This window comes from Pochonia chlamydosporia, chromosome 5, assembly GCF_001653235.2.
Source record: "Pochonia chlamydosporia 170 chromosome 5, whole genome shotgun sequence".
Classification (NCBI taxonomy): domain Eukaryota; kingdom Fungi; phylum Ascomycota; class Sordariomycetes; order Hypocreales; family Clavicipitaceae; genus Pochonia; species Pochonia chlamydosporia.
Genome location: NC_035794.1, coordinates 4,249,732 through 4,264,495, shown reverse-complemented (window position 1 = coordinate 4,264,495; position 14,764 = coordinate 4,249,732). Strand labels below are relative to the sequence as shown.

At 48.6% G+C, this 14,764-nt stretch overlaps 5 protein-coding genes across 5 annotated transcripts; all 5 read right to left on the bottom strand.

Annotated features, from left to right (window-relative positions):
* Positions 1-129: 129 nt before the first annotated feature.
* On the bottom strand, positions 130-1,896 carry VFPPC_10835 (multidrug resistance protein; the record flags this gene model as incomplete). Its single annotated transcript, XM_018289142.1, has 3 exons — positions 130-390; positions 468-1,465; positions 1,518-1,896. 3 exons carry the CDS (start codon positions 1,894-1,896, stop codon positions 130-132), a joined length of 1,638 nt encoding a protein of 545 aa, XP_018142821.1.
* A 247-nt stretch (positions 1,897-2,143) lies between these two features.
* Positions 2,144-2,762, bottom strand: VFPPC_16351 (hypothetical protein; the record flags this gene model as incomplete). The annotated part of the gene is made up of 2 exons (XM_022429011.1): positions 2,144-2,526; positions 2,645-2,762. The coding sequence occupies 2 exons, from the start codon at positions 2,760-2,762 to the stop codon at positions 2,144-2,146; spliced, it is 501 nt and encodes a 166-aa protein (XP_022284338.1).
* Positions 2,763-5,049: 2,287 nt separating this feature from the next.
* VFPPC_10834 (Zn(2)-C6 fungal-type DNA-binding domain-containing protein) lies at positions 5,050-6,733 on the bottom strand (the record flags this gene model as incomplete). The annotated part of the gene is made up of 4 exons (XM_018289141.1): positions 5,050-5,238; positions 5,300-5,791; positions 5,856-6,366; positions 6,420-6,733. 4 exons carry the CDS (start codon positions 6,731-6,733, stop codon positions 5,050-5,052), a joined length of 1,506 nt encoding a protein of 501 aa, XP_018142819.1.
* A 5,348-nt stretch (positions 6,734-12,081) lies between these two features.
* Positions 12,082-12,348, bottom strand: VFPPC_10833 (hypothetical protein; the record flags this gene model as incomplete). The annotated part of the gene is made up of 1 exon (XM_018289140.2): positions 12,082-12,348. The coding sequence occupies one exon, from the start codon at positions 12,346-12,348 to the stop codon at positions 12,082-12,084; it is 267 nt and encodes an 88-aa protein (XP_018142818.2).
* Positions 12,349-12,817: 469 nt separating this feature from the next.
* On the bottom strand, positions 12,818-14,764 carry VFPPC_10832 (amino acid permease; the record flags this gene model as incomplete). The annotated part of the gene is made up of 6 exons (XM_018289139.1): positions 12,818-13,555; positions 13,620-13,737; positions 13,804-13,877; positions 13,940-14,406; positions 14,477-14,525; positions 14,585-14,764. The coding sequence occupies 6 exons, from the start codon at positions 14,762-14,764 to the stop codon at positions 12,818-12,820; spliced, it is 1,626 nt and encodes a 541-aa protein (XP_018142817.1).

Sequence of the window (14,764 nt, the reverse complement as noted above, 5' to 3'; positions counted from 1 at the left end):
CTACCTCAGACAGAAAAGATCATAACCTGATGTCAAAACGGTGCACATGATATAAGAAAAAGATGTTTGTTGCAAATGACAATCGTGGCTCTATTATCAGATGTCTATCCTCATCCGAGATCCACAGGTTTACCTTTCTTCTAAAGCCTGGTCCATTTGGTCCCGCCACTTTTCAGCATTGCGTCTGAGCAGCCATATAGCACTATATCCAACTATTAAGCAGAACAGCGCAACAGCCGTTGAGACGTAGCCCACTCCTATGGCGTCAATCCACGGCGATGCCACCACGGTTCCAATACAGCTGAGTATATTTCGAACAAAGTTATTAACCGCAACACCGGCTGAGCTTCTTTTCCGAACAAATTCCGTGAGCATCGTTGTTGCAGCAGACTTGAGTATGTTGTGTCAGTCGCGGGATGATTCATAATGTTCGCTCAGGGTGATGGAGCCTGGATGGATGGACTTACAAATACTAGCATGGATGAAAGCCCGAATAGAAACGAACCGATAGACGGGACAAACCAAAAGATGCCATACTCCAGGGTCCATCCAAATAAGAGTAATCCGAGAGGGTAGACTGCATTCGCCAACCACATATTCTCCTTCATTCTGTCTTCCGGCAAGTAGAGAAGCTGCCCATTTACATCGTACCGTTTTTTCTTCTTTGCTTCTCGTGCCATAATGTAGTCAAGCCATTTTCCACCCAGAAACGATGCGAAAGTTGAACCAATTCCTGTTGGAAGATACAGGAGCCCGACGATTGTCTGCTTGAAGCTGTATGGGGCATCTGCATACTTCTGCTGTATGGCAATGTTGACAATAAATAGTGCACCAAAAGCTATAGCAGCTAGAATAACAGTTATGAGAATAGGCGGGAATCTCAAAAATAGCAAAACTCCCAAAGGTTCAACAAAGATTCGCTGCAGCTGTTTAAGGAATGTCTTGGGGCGCGTGCTCTGGAGACGCCGGTCAACATGTCTCGACGATACCAAGGTTTCGGGGAGCATAAAGAGCAGCAACAAAAATGCAACAAGGCCAAAAATGGACAAGAACCACATTGTTGATCGCCAACCTAAACTTTGGGATAGCACGCCACCTATAATAGGCGCAAGTAGAGGACCAAGCAGCGGCCCAAGATAGAACAAGCTCATGGCACGGCCGCGTTCTTTCGATTCCCAAACATCTGCAATCGTCCCTGCGCCAACGGCCTGGACACTGGCCGCACATCCGCCTGCCATGACACGAAACGTAATGAGCATGGCAATATTGGTGCTTACAGCACAAAGAATGCAGGCAATAATAAAGAGAAAAAATGAGATGAGGTAAATGGACCGCCGGCCAAACTCTTCAGAGAACGAGGACCACCAGAGTGGGAATACGGACATTGCGACCATGTATAAGGCGACGGAGAGGTTTGCAATTGTGGGTTGTGTACGAAAATCTTTAGAGAGGTCTCCAAGAGCAGCTGTTCAAAACGTTGTTAGAATACGGATATCCCTGACGATATTGACACTTACGAAAGAAGATTGTTGATCCAAATGGGACGGTAGAAGCAGCAATTGATACAGTGGCCGTAATTCCCCATTTCGTTAGGTTACTGTACTGGTATGGCCTCTCAACCTCCGGCACGAACGATAGTTGTCCCAACAGGCCGCGTCTCTGAGAACGTGGCACAATTATCAGACTGTGTGTCGTTGCTTCTAAAGGCTCAACGACTGGCTGAGTCGATGAATATCGAATTTCGTCACCCTCTGCATTGGCTGCAGGGCAAGGGGTTTGACGCGCAACTGAAGGATCAGCATTCAAAGATGCTATGCCGTCATCGTGCGAGGTGTCTGCCAGTGACGGCTGTATGCTGCTGTCATTCGACTGTGGGATTTGATGTCCTCGCAACATGATGTCTGCAACACAATTAAAACCGAACTTATAACATATTGCTGAGAGCGGGCCAGTTCCTAACGATTGAGTTTGAATGCGGCGAACCAATCTCGGCTGTCACAATTTGATGCTGCTGCTGCCACAATTTGACAGCAGTGTCACTGTATCGGATACACAAGAATTCAAGAACAAAATGTAGAGTAGGATTGACGAAAGGAGAAGTTTGCATGCCTTTCAGCAACATTTTTAACGCCGTAGGGGTTGATCAAGGGCCGCTGACCTCTGGTGTTGCATTTCCGAGCATCCGACCGAGCCACGGCAGTGTGCTGGAATGAGACAACACGAGGTCACTGGTTTCTGGGCGAGTCGCACTGGGTTGAGTGAAGTTAAGGACGTAAAAGTATCTATCCACAAGGCAAATTGCTAGGCAACTGTTGCTCGCATCTTTCCCGGCGCCATCAGTCGAGGTTATAGTACCTTGAACCAGTTGGATCGTGAGGCAGAATGCGAAACTAAACAGTGCCAAAGACAGCAGCACATCCGAAAATGTCATGGGGCCTTGATCAGTGACGCTCCCAATGCAAGACCTGCCAATTTCCCATCTGCTGCTTGAAACACCTTGTGGTGAATCAAAGGGCGGATAGCCCACTCACCGAGGGCCTTGACATTAGAGCTCTATCGAGTACCGATCTGTCAAGTTGCAATGTGTTCAACAGTTTTTACGCCTCCTGGACCACTCAATGTTGTGTATTGTTTATCTAAACGCCCCCCCTCTGAGAGTAAAGTGCTGGCTGTTTCCTTAGGCTGAAGTTGCTTTTACCAGATGCGCCAATTCCATAGCCGGTGTGCCGCGTTGTAAATTTGTTAGTTGTCACGACGAGCATACATCATCTGGCCCATCGATCGTCCCAAGTCGAAAGACAGACCACCCATCGTACCTCCGATGGGGGCCGATTGATAAGCCCATGCCACACTTGCCGGGTTGGCCAGCCCCTGCCGCCGCCACTGGTGGCCCTCGGCATGGAATTTGGAGATATAAATTGCCTACTTCGGTAATGCTATGTCCGCTGGGAGATCGATCCTTGTTCATGCATTTGTAGGGCACATGTGGCCACCGCTTAGCGTCTCAATGCTCCAGGGATCCAGATCAGCTCTCACAATGCGACCAACACGACGATGCCGGCCGGCAAGACAATCCGAGGTGCCGCTTGGTACGAACTCCTCTTGCAACAGAAAAACTTTACTCCGATCAAATGTTTCCTCCAGTCCTCCCCCGAAAGTCCGGGCTGCACTTGCGGGAGTGACTCGGTGGCCGTTGTCTACAACAGAGAAACATTATCCCGCAATAAATTCGCCAGTGTCTCGTAGGCAAATTTTGTTTTGCAGCGAGATCACCGAGTGATATAACCCCTTCAACTGTAGTCCACATCACAATTTGGGGCACCACGTACAAGGGGCCGCCGAACACGGCTTGAGGGGAAATGGGCCATTCTTACCAGCTACGAAACACTTTTTGAGGGCGTTTTTGTACTTTGTTTTAGTACCGTTTTAGAGTACAAGGCTTTGAGCGTACTTATAGGTTCGATACAGAGTTTATCATGCCTGAATATGAAGATATTGGCGACGCTGTTCGGACAGGCTGGCCGAATCTGACAGTGTTGCATTTTACTGGTGTCTGGTGGTCGTGATTGACTTTTGCAGCTCAAAACCGGACGACCAAAGTCCCGGAGACTATTCCGACAATTGACACTAGCCAGGAATGTCTGCAGGCTCTACTGAAGAAGGAAAACAGGGACATTCGTCAAATTCGCCACGCATGCAGAACGCATGGCTTCGTCGGTGTTGTGAGTTACCCAGGATACACAAAACGCCGTGCTCGACATTACAAAGCCCTTCTTTACATTGCCACCGAAAAACCGACTGGAAGTCCCGATTCATAACTTTAATGGACAAACTACTTGGAAATTGGAGGCGATTACTGATGCCAAAACACCCTGCTGACTTGTTGCCAGATGCAAAGAGGTACGGGAACCTCTGACCCTGAGAAAACATTTGATGCTACATTGCCGTCATGGTCAACTTTTGAACAGCTTGGCAGCCCTGTATTGTTGGCGTGAAGATCCCCTCGGATTACCTGGATGCTGGTAGCTTCTCAACATGTCAATTACCTGACCTAAATCTCGTCTAGATGCGGTATTCCGGGCTCCCACAATAGAGCACTGTGTGCAAGCGGTTGCCTTGGCCAAAAGCTTCCTGATAATTTCGCCTCGTGGCCCTCCTAAGTCTTGGGGATGGATGTCTTCCCGCGTATCCTTGCTGATAATGCATCCATCCATGATGGTACGGCAGTACGGTCCGCAAGAAGTACTGGAAGATGACTAATTCGGAGGTGAACATATCTCGATCCTTTTTGTTTCTCTGTATGCATGTGCTTCCCAAAGGAATGCTAATTCTGGCTACCAGTTGCGGATCACACCGATTTCGGATGCGTCGCGATCCTACTGCAAGTGGTGGGCACCAGGGTCCTGGAGGTGTGGTACTTTCTAACAAAGACCAGATGCATGGCCAACCCAAAGAGAGTTCATATGTTATCAACATGGGTGATATCATCGACAAATTCACCAATGGCTACTCTAGAAGCGCTCGTCATGGACTTAATACCTCCGATACGGAAGGGTTATAGAAAGGCCTCCTCCTTCGGTGGCAACATGAAGCTCAATACCGCGGGTTTTGACAAACTCCGTCTAAGAATTCCTGATTGGCGCGCACCTTTGGCAGAGAGTTATTGGAACATCGGGAAGGCCAGGAGAGAGATTTGTCAAAGGGATCAGAAGAGAATACCGCGACATGACCATAGAAGCAAGCGAGTGGATGCTTAGCGCAGGAAGATGAACGAGAAATTAGAACAACCGCCTATTCTCTAACATTGGTTGGTGACACAATGTGCCGAAAAGCTTCTTCTGTTTTGGGTAGTTCTCCGAGTCTACTGGCATCGCTCTTCACTCTGGCCTGGGACATTTTTGAACAACAGTTTTGTTGACTAGTAACATTGCACCATTTAGATATGAGCCTGGATCTATACCATTCTACGCCACTTCTGAAATCATAAAACTCCTCTCATCCCCCATTAGAAAAGCAAGTAGCCCCTTAAACTGAGTGTTGACAAATGTCTTAAATGGTGGGGAATACATATGTGAGATTGAGCAAGTCATTATAACTCTCTTCAGGATTATTGACATTTTTTAAGTGCCGGAAGGTTTTGAATAGTTTCCGTAGCAAGGAGGAGGCTGCGGAGGATGCGTGGTTGGAATACAAATACTCGGCACTCAAGAGCAGCGGTATGGGCATTAATGGATGAACCTATACCACATTATCAGCTTGGGACTCAAAAGTATTGATTGCACAGTTAAAATAGCCCTACCTTGGAAAAGTGGAAGTCTGTCAGAGCTTGTGAAAGGGTAATGACCTTCTCCACAGACGATAGTGCACATTGTCGATACTCCATTTGCATTGATGTACTCTGTGTGCTGGGCCAGTCCATCGAGCCGATGCTCCGGTAGAGGCATACAATAAATGCATTAGCCATGATATTGACAAATAACAGCATTGAGTCGTAAGAACTAGCCGGGGATGGGTAATTCTGGGAGAGAATTTGCAGCCTCAAAGCCAGAACATTGTCGAGCCAGCCGTGCCAGTCAGGCCATGAAAAGTCCAAATCACGGTTTACGGACCGTGTATTACACTGCTGAATATGAAATAAGGTGCGTCCGCAGATAGCGGCTAAGATGACGCATTCGTTGAATGGTGACTTGACGCGAGGGTTGCGGTCAACAATTGATTCAGAGAGATATCCTGCCTCAACAGGCTGACCACTCTGAAAGTCAGCATCCGGCCCCGGGAGGCGAGTACAAATCTACATGATGTGTGTCAGCCACCTTGGGATCTGAAGGTCATCAAATTGGTGAGAAAAGGCTTACAGCGTGCTCAGTTATAGTAACCGGGAGATTATTTCTCATGCAAAACAAGTAGTCGAGAAAATACGCCATCCAGAATGCTTTTCGCTTTTCCTCTGTTAACACGGCATCGTTGTCGATTGCAGTAGTTGTACCAGGTCCGTCCAATTCGTGAAATCCCATCAGTTGCACGAGCCGGAACGCACGACCAGCGCTTTCCCAAGCCTCGTTGTAGCATGTTCGCATGGACTCGTAAGTGGCGACTAGAATCCAGGATTGTGTAAGCTCAACGTCAACTGTTACGGCTTGCCCCATGTAAGTCAAGTTCGCTCCGTCGAGTGTCTGCTTTGCGTTCTGATAGAAGCCCTCAGCCAAGTGTTTGAACTGGGCCGACAGCATTGCTGCCAGCGCCCACATTGAGTATTGCAGTGCAATGCGTGACTTGGTCTTGGTCATGGCTTTGGACCACGACAGGTATCGTCGTTGGTGGAGAATGGGAATTGAAGCATGTATTCTATCGAAATACAACTGGTCTCTGCATGAATGTTATCAGCAAATGGCTAGTAATGGGGGTGAGGCATGACCTACAGCTCAGATTGAGTCAGCTCGGGAATACTGAAAGACTGAGTGCTGGAACACGTTGTCGGTGGCGTGATGGGTGGTTCGGGAACCAAACTCAAGTCGGGAAATCCGGTGAAGTCGACAAGAGGAGTTGGGAAGAAGACGTCAGAGTCTGAGATTGAGTCTCTTCTCATTGAGAAAAGGCCAGCAACAGATTCCACAGAGTCCATGGTGACCTGGCTGGTGGCTGTTTCTGGCGGCAGGGATACAGGCGGTGCCACGGGTTCTGCCAACACGGCCTCGTTACCCTGCTCTTGAGATGAAAGTTGACTCTCCAGCATTGCTGAAGAAACTCAGTCAGTACAAGGACGTATTGACACGAAATTTCGCGGAAGGAATAATAGCAGTGTTTAGAAACTGCAATACACAGTTTGGGGAGGAGAAAAACTGAGCTATCAGTAACTCAAATCTTACCAACTTTGCTCCGAAGAGCTTTGATGTAGCCTTTCTTCGGACCTCGGGGCTGCCTATTCGTATTTACTTCGCATTCTATGCCAACTTGCTCACAAATACTGCACCGAGGCTGCTTGCCATCACAGCGCAACTTGCGTCGCCGGCATTCTTCGCATGCTGGCCGTTGTTTGCCGCGAACAGCCTGTGGCTGTTGAGGGCTGCTCAACACGGCCGTTTGTAAGTCTTCTGTTGTATTTGGCATTTACGCGGTTGGTCCGGAATTTTTTTTTTTTGCATACGCCACAACGACAAAGTGAAGGCGAATAATATAAAGTTAGACTCTTGGAGGGGAGCTTGGTAGCGTATGGTATCACAAGCTGAGCACAACAGGTCTTGGCAACAGGGCCATGGATGCGTATAAAGCTTTTCGGGGGCCCTTGACAGCAGCCACATGTGATATGGCGTTCGAGACGATAGATATACGCCATCATCGCGAGTAAGCTGCATGAGGCGCACTGGGGAGAGTGTTGTAAGTGTGCGGAGACAATGTATCAATGATTGCTCTATACGGTCGGGTTCGGATAGGACATTGAGATAGGCTTCCATAGACGGCGTGGAATTCGGTTTTCTCTGCATCGTATAATGGCTGTCTTGTACGAACGATTACACCAGACCAGGGAACTGCATGTAAGACGGCTCAACTTTTTCAGCCCCCAGGCGGGCGTGGCTTATTTAGCACCCGCCCGGTCGACTAAAATCGGACACTTGAGGATCTGATTGTGTGCACCCGATGCCTTGTCGACCTGGTTTTAGATGGAGGGGGAGGGCTGGGGATGAATCTGCCGGCCGAGAGAGGTCTCACACAGCCCCTAGTCCATAATCTGATAACACACACTCAAGAAGGTGGTATCAGAAAGCCAGCTAAAGCCAGCTCCCTGCACTGCTCGCCATCAACGCTCGAATGGGAGCAGTTTGCGGCTGCGGCCGGCAAAGTCGCTTCGGCAACTTCCTCCGGCTTGGCGCAGCAGCCATCACACCAGATGTCCAGCATTCTCCGTCCTTCTCTGGCTTGTTAAACGATCTGATAGTACATGCCCGAAGCGAGCGGCATCTCTGTCTCCAAGGCGAGTTATGGTTTGGCGCAAATATCAGACGAAAACCAGCTTGACCCTGCTTCCTTTTGCAACATCTGCACTGCCGCTTGCAAATTGTCTTCTGCAACACGAATGTTTGTGAAACCGTCTGTATTTTTGAACTCCTCGGGCCCATGCATCACATTCAGACACGGAATTGAGCACACGCGGGATTGGTAGCGATCTTTGTTGTCGGAAGTAAGATGCGCATGACCGTGACGTTGCTTCGTTTCGACCTCTTCGCACCCAGGAATCGGCCACCAATGGCAAAAAAGAGATTTGCTGATCCCTACGAGCTACGGCTTCTCGGAAGCCGATGGTAGGCTTAGACAGGTGGTTTACTTGTATTATGCTTGCCAAATGCGACCATTACTGTTCTGCATATCTTCGGACATCGTCCGTTGATCCATCCGAGACGTATACTTCAGCTCGAGGCATTATATTTTAGACATCATTTCAGAGCTCGCGTAGTTCCAGTCTTGACTACAGACATTTCCAAATGCGATGAGGGTCCAAACAGCACGTTTCAAACGTCAAGCGATGCCTGAAACCTACTGGGTGCTGGCGTTCTTTCTGGCGCATTGCTGTGCTGACTTCAGCTGAGTCGGACTTTTGCGAATGATGGACATGTCTGGCATGAGTCACATTGAACAAAACATTGGAGGAATAACGATCAACGCCGGAAAGGAGGGAAGGGTGCAATAAAATGGACCTTGGATTTATTCACTGGGCTTTCACAACAGACTTACACGTGAACTCCGCGGTCACCGTAATGTCCTCGGTATTAATCGCCAGCTCTACTTAAAGCACTCTATCGTCATCAATCCGGGATGCTTCTATGGTCTACCAGGCATAAGAGTATGCGCTAAGGACGGACCTGAAGCCCAGCATCTGCCCCAATGTCGTGATAGCGGGAAATGTATAAGCCGAGAATTGGTTGATCGACATCGTCCGCGAATGGGAGAGAGATCCGAGGCCGATGGTTGGCTTCCCTGCGTCCGAGGCGACTCTTCTTGTAAGACACCAAATGCTTTGCGAGCCGTGAAATAGTCTCTTCCTCGGCCGACCACGATCGGGTCTCACTTCAATCATGCTCGGCTCCGTGGCTGCATCACCACGAGCAGGAGTAGCATCAAGAGTAACAGTCCCTACCTAGACTAATCATCTTTGTCAATTCGCTGCCAACTTAACGACTCGGGAATCAACTTGCATTTACGACCGACTTACACGGACTTGCGAGCGTAGACCATGATGTAATTATTGCACCAGTGTTTCGTGATATGAGGCGGAACATGGTTGCGTCTCTGCATGGAAAATGTGGCCGCCTAGTGGTCTCTAGTACGCACGATATGCTGGCCAATTCCAACCAGCCAGTGAGAACCTGGGCGTTGTCTGGTACGTGCAACTGCTCAGCCGAGATTATTTCAGGTGCAAAGCCTTTTAGGTATGACTAGTGAGATTCCATGATCCGTGCTGCGCTAGAGTTTCGTTACCTGTCACATCTCCTTCGCTTCGTGTCTCGTCGTCCATCTTTGACCACAAGATAATCTCCTTGTATTCACCCGAGGCACTTCAACACAGAACATCTGCTAGTCATGACTCATGAGGCACTAGGGATTCTTTCAAGATTTCAAGGCATGTCCAACGCGAACCACAAATAACGCCCAGATTGACTGCTGGGCTTCTGCCTCGAATAATCATGCATTATTAGAAATGGGCTCTTCGCCTCTCAGAACTCTCCATTTGTTGGTTGCCTCCATGAGTTCTGTACATCCTAAGACGGTCCATCCCCAGTTCTCCAAGAAGCCTGGTGTCACCTCCCAGCTCCCCGGTTGATATGGCTCCCCCCATAATATCAACCCTCTGCGGTCATCAGAGTCTTCCCGATACTTCGCCCGATTGACTATTTTCAATGACAACTGGGATTTCGGATGAAACTTGTTGTCTTCAAAGACAACGTGGGCCAGCAAGTTCCCTATTACGTCTGCGATTAACTCGCTATGGTTAAATTGATCATGTCCCATGATGAGGTTGTCTCTCATTAAGGGGAATGGAATGAGATCAATCCAAGTCGCGTGCGGCACCTGCATTTGCAGACGAGTCGGCATCAGACAAGGTGGGATATTGGGCTTTGATGGCAGCATAATTGCCGGGTCGGGAAAACGGTCCATAATGTCAATTTGTTCCGCCGTTTTTTGATGAGGAATTACGTGCTTAACAAGTTGTGATAGCATCTTTTTGTTTGCAAATAGCCCCCGAAATGCGTTGTACGTCACCAAATTTAGAATATTGTCTGCCAAAGCATTTAAAACATCTCCTCTCCCTAATTTCCTTTGGAGCGACGACACATCGTAGTGTAGTTTTTGGCCGTAAGAGTGTAGTTCAGCGGGACAAGGGATCGTTTCGCGTAGATGCGCATGGACGTCGTCGTTGCGATTACCAGCCACAAATTTACATGCTGATCTTTTGCTTTCCAGATATGTGATATTTGTCTCATCAAGTCTCCAGCGCTTCACCTGGTAAGGACTGCAACCAGACTTCAGTGGCCGACCCAAATTCGTCTTCTTACGATCTCCTACTCTCCTATTAGTCCCGACCCAGAGTATTTCGTGCGGCAGAAAATTATTGACACGTACTGTGAGCTCTCTGATTCAGACGATTCTGAATTTTCTTGCGGGCTTGTCTCTCATCAATAGTTGGTCGTGCCATCGTTTCGCCACTCCAAGACGCTGGCAACCACCTTTTGCAGCACTCTATTGCGAAATCGATGTCCGCGCACTTGGAAGGAAAAGGTGAGGTGGTTCAGACTTGGGGCCCGCGATCGGTGAAGACAAATTCTTTGTTCACTGATGTGGAAACCTTGCTGTTGAAGAAGGGAATACAGTCAACGGCCAGGCGGACGTTCCGGAGTTCATGGTCTACCGCCGATCAGGTCTGCTTACTCTTGCAGAACTTTGCTAACCCCAAAGAGGCAAAAATGTCAGCCAAACCAAACGAGATGTCTCCGACTCTCTCTGGATGTAGGTTTTGTTTTGTTTTACCCGGTCAGGCGCCTAGTTCGTAGACCACCTGGTGCAAATGGAAACCGCAAGACAAGATTAGTTGCTGTATTTAAACTATGCCACACCAGACTGCAATGTACAACTGTTTTATTCCATGGCCCGCAACTGCCTCCTCGCAGCACAATGCACCCAGAGCTCGGAGATGCTCCGTTTACAAGAGCGGTCGGCTGAACACCCGATGATACGGTTGAAGGTACGTACACCTTGACCACCTGGCGGCGTATGCCTCCTCTAATAATCAGATTCCATCCACCACCCGAAAACACCTGGCCGATACCAATACTCTTCTCTTTGAAGCACTCTCTTACAAAGTCTTCTGCCGCAATCCTGGCATGCCTACCGTCGACTACTACGCCTACCGGGTTCTAGTACCAGTTAGCCAAGAGCTATCACACCGAGACTGTTTTGACCAGACGTTTGGGTGGATATGTATGTATATTTGATAGCCGGTGTAGGCGATCGGTGGAACATAGGACCTACATCGTTGCAGAGGCAATAATGAGCGGTTTCATGACATTGAAATACTTGGCACAATCTTGGATGCGGCACAGGGACAGTTAATGGTAACCCAGGGATCTTCTCAACTTTGCAATTCGGCCACCGATAAGGACCTGGACCACACACAATATTCTTTCGCACATACGTCACCCGTTTCTCAAGGCCCCGTGGTGCTTCATCTTCTACCACTCCTATAGGGGACGCCAGCGCCTAATGTAAAAGAACAAAACAACATTAGTCTTCTCACATCCATAGGTGGAAAGGGTCATCAAGACGACTTACCTGGCACGCCAGGAGCGGCGGATATGCAAGGAACTGAGTAACCAGCATGGTTAGTAGAGTTACGACTATCAATCTCAGACTTTTTTTATCTCTCTTAGCTGAGACCGTACCTGTACCAGGTGGAACAGCTTATTTATATTTGTCGGTTTATCTCGATAACCGCCAAAAACGGTGGTGTTTGGTATATCTCCCATCTTGAAACTACGGCATCAAATGTAAATATCTTTTATCACTTCTCAGCTGTCTGTTATTTTTCGCAAACTAAGATGCTTTAAACGGTACTTCCTGCATGTCTACGCATGTCGCTGGCTTTCGCCCGCTATTGATTTGATGAACAAGAGAATAATCCACCGCAGTACCAACACACCACTGCGCTAAGATACGAGAAGACTTCGTGCGCGAGTTGGCGACAGCATTGGCCACGGCTCGACTACTTGACTGGGCAAATAAAACTTGCCGGTTCGCCTTTTCGCTTCCAGAATAATTGACTGTTGGCCGATGAGGACGTTTCCGACAAATGGTTTGCATTGATCATTTGTGTTTGTCCCATCACAGGCCGTATGGCTCTTGTCCGCTACTGTTTGCAGCTCGTTCTCACTCTTCACTCTAACTTGCTGCTGCTACGGCATTAATGAGTTAGAATACAGGTAGTGAATAGTAGTTGTAGTCATATTCTCGGTAGCGGGAGCAAGGGGGAAAAGAATTTTTGGAGAATTACTGAAAGGCACGAGTCGATGAATGTAAACCTTGACGCATATATGATCATAAAAGTGGCGTTGGCTTGATTTCAAGGCTCGACGTTTTGCTGATTAGGACAAATGGCTACCATATATTGGAAGTTAAGGGTCTGGAGGAACAACGACCCATGATGTGGACTGCGAAAGGATGTTTTATCAACGTGTTGAATGGAACTGAAAATATATTACTAGACCATCTCACTGTCCGTTCGCTTGAAAAGCTACTCTTTACTCTTTATCACTCGTAAATCCACACCCTCCTATCTAGTTGCAATGGTTAATCCATCCGAAGCGGGAGGTCCTTGATAAACTGCAAACACAAAGTTAGCCTCAACGTTGACCACCTGATGGAAGGTATAGAACACACCATGGCGGGCATGAACAAAGTACCATACGGCGCTTATGGCCATGAACCCTACAAAGACGACGATGGCATAGTTCATCGTCACGGCGGTTACCGGAATAGCGGGCGGCATCGAGAATAATACGAGCTCAAGCGCGATCCAACAGACCGCAACACCATTGACTACCCAACCGAGCGCTTTGCCGCAGTTCCACGGCGCAGTATTCACGCCGCTTCGTGCAGTTAGCATTGACAAAGCGATCGGGACACCGTAGGAGACTGCTAGTGCAATCACCCCAACAGCGACAAAGGCGTTGAAGGCTGAGCTAGATCCGAGATAGATCAAACCTAGCAACATTTGGATCACTGTCGTCAGTGTAAGGGCCCAGATTGGAGTGCCATGGCGGCCATGAATCTTCGACCACAACTTGGCACCAGGAATAGCTTCGTCCCGAGCGAATGCCCAAGTTGTTCTCGAAGCAGCCACAGTAATGGATATCGAGCAGAGAAGCGTGATGGCAAGAATTAGAATGGTCAAAGCCAAGGCGCCGCCGGAACTTCCCATTACGCGAAGATAGAGGTAGGGAAGGACTTGGCCGAGGGGCGCCTCCAAGAGAAGCTGCAAATCGGGCAAAGTTGCACAAATTGGGATGACCTAGGCACCGTTAAATTGAATGCACCACCCAAGAAGCTTCGAGCTGGTTGTAAAGGAAACTCACGAAGAATAACCCGGCTATGCATCCAACGGGCACACAGAGTGACAATGCCTTGGGAAGCTTGGTGGTAGCATCACCGCACTCTTCAGCCATGGACGTTATCATGCCAATGGCAGAAAATCTGAGAAAGGTCAGCAGGGCGCACCAGACCAAGAGTTTCAAGGCTCAAGAAGGGAGAGTTACTCACGTGTAGGCTGGTGGCAGAATCCCGATCAAGTATGAGAAATCTCCCCACCCGGAGAGTGTAGTGTCATAATGGGCCTATGCGAGAAGAGCGATTGTTAAAAGGTTGTTGCGCCATACCGAGCAAGGTGAAAACTCACTAGTGTATCTGCTACAGAATGTCTGCCATCCTCGGCTTTGACAGACAGGCAGATGAGAGTGATGAAGATCGTCAAAGCTGTGAATGCAGCACAAAAGGTGTCTACGCTTGGCAGAAATTTGTTTCCAAATGCAACGATAAAAAACGTTACAAGGGTTAGAGCGTAGAAGACCAACAAGAGTTTCCAAGGCTGCCACTCATACTCGGGGTAGAAAATCGCAATAGTCGCGGCAAGAAGGGATGCAAATCCGAAGTTGACTGATAGTGTTATGGTCCAGTTGCCTACCAGCCAAGTCCAACCCGTTATAAATGACAGAACGGTCCGATATCGAGGGCTAGCAATCTGAAAAGACCAGTAGTAAGGTCCTGCTGAGGTAGGGTATTTTGCTGCCAGCTCTGCGAGAGACAGAGCTATGCATTCGTCCAATATGCAGACCATGATCCACCCAACGAACATGGCCAATTGTCCTGAAAGCCAAATACGATCACAGTCAGTATTGAGCACATTCCCCTATCTGCATTGTGCCAGTTGACTTACCACCGCCATAGACTGCATTGATGAGCGGTGCACCAAAGCCATAGGGAATCTGTAGCGGTCAGCAATTTGGCAATAAGTAGCCAAGTTCCATAGCTGAAGAAGACTAACCGCCGCTATGGCAAGAGACTGGAATAATAGTGTAAACATGGAACGGTTGCGCTGTAGCTCGGGCTTGTAGCCCAGCGTGTTGAGGTCATCTACATCGTTTCCATGGGTGCGCGAAGCATGTTCGAGATGATCGACCCCATCGCTACTGTTGGAAAGCGCTTTTTCAGGCGATTCAGTCAT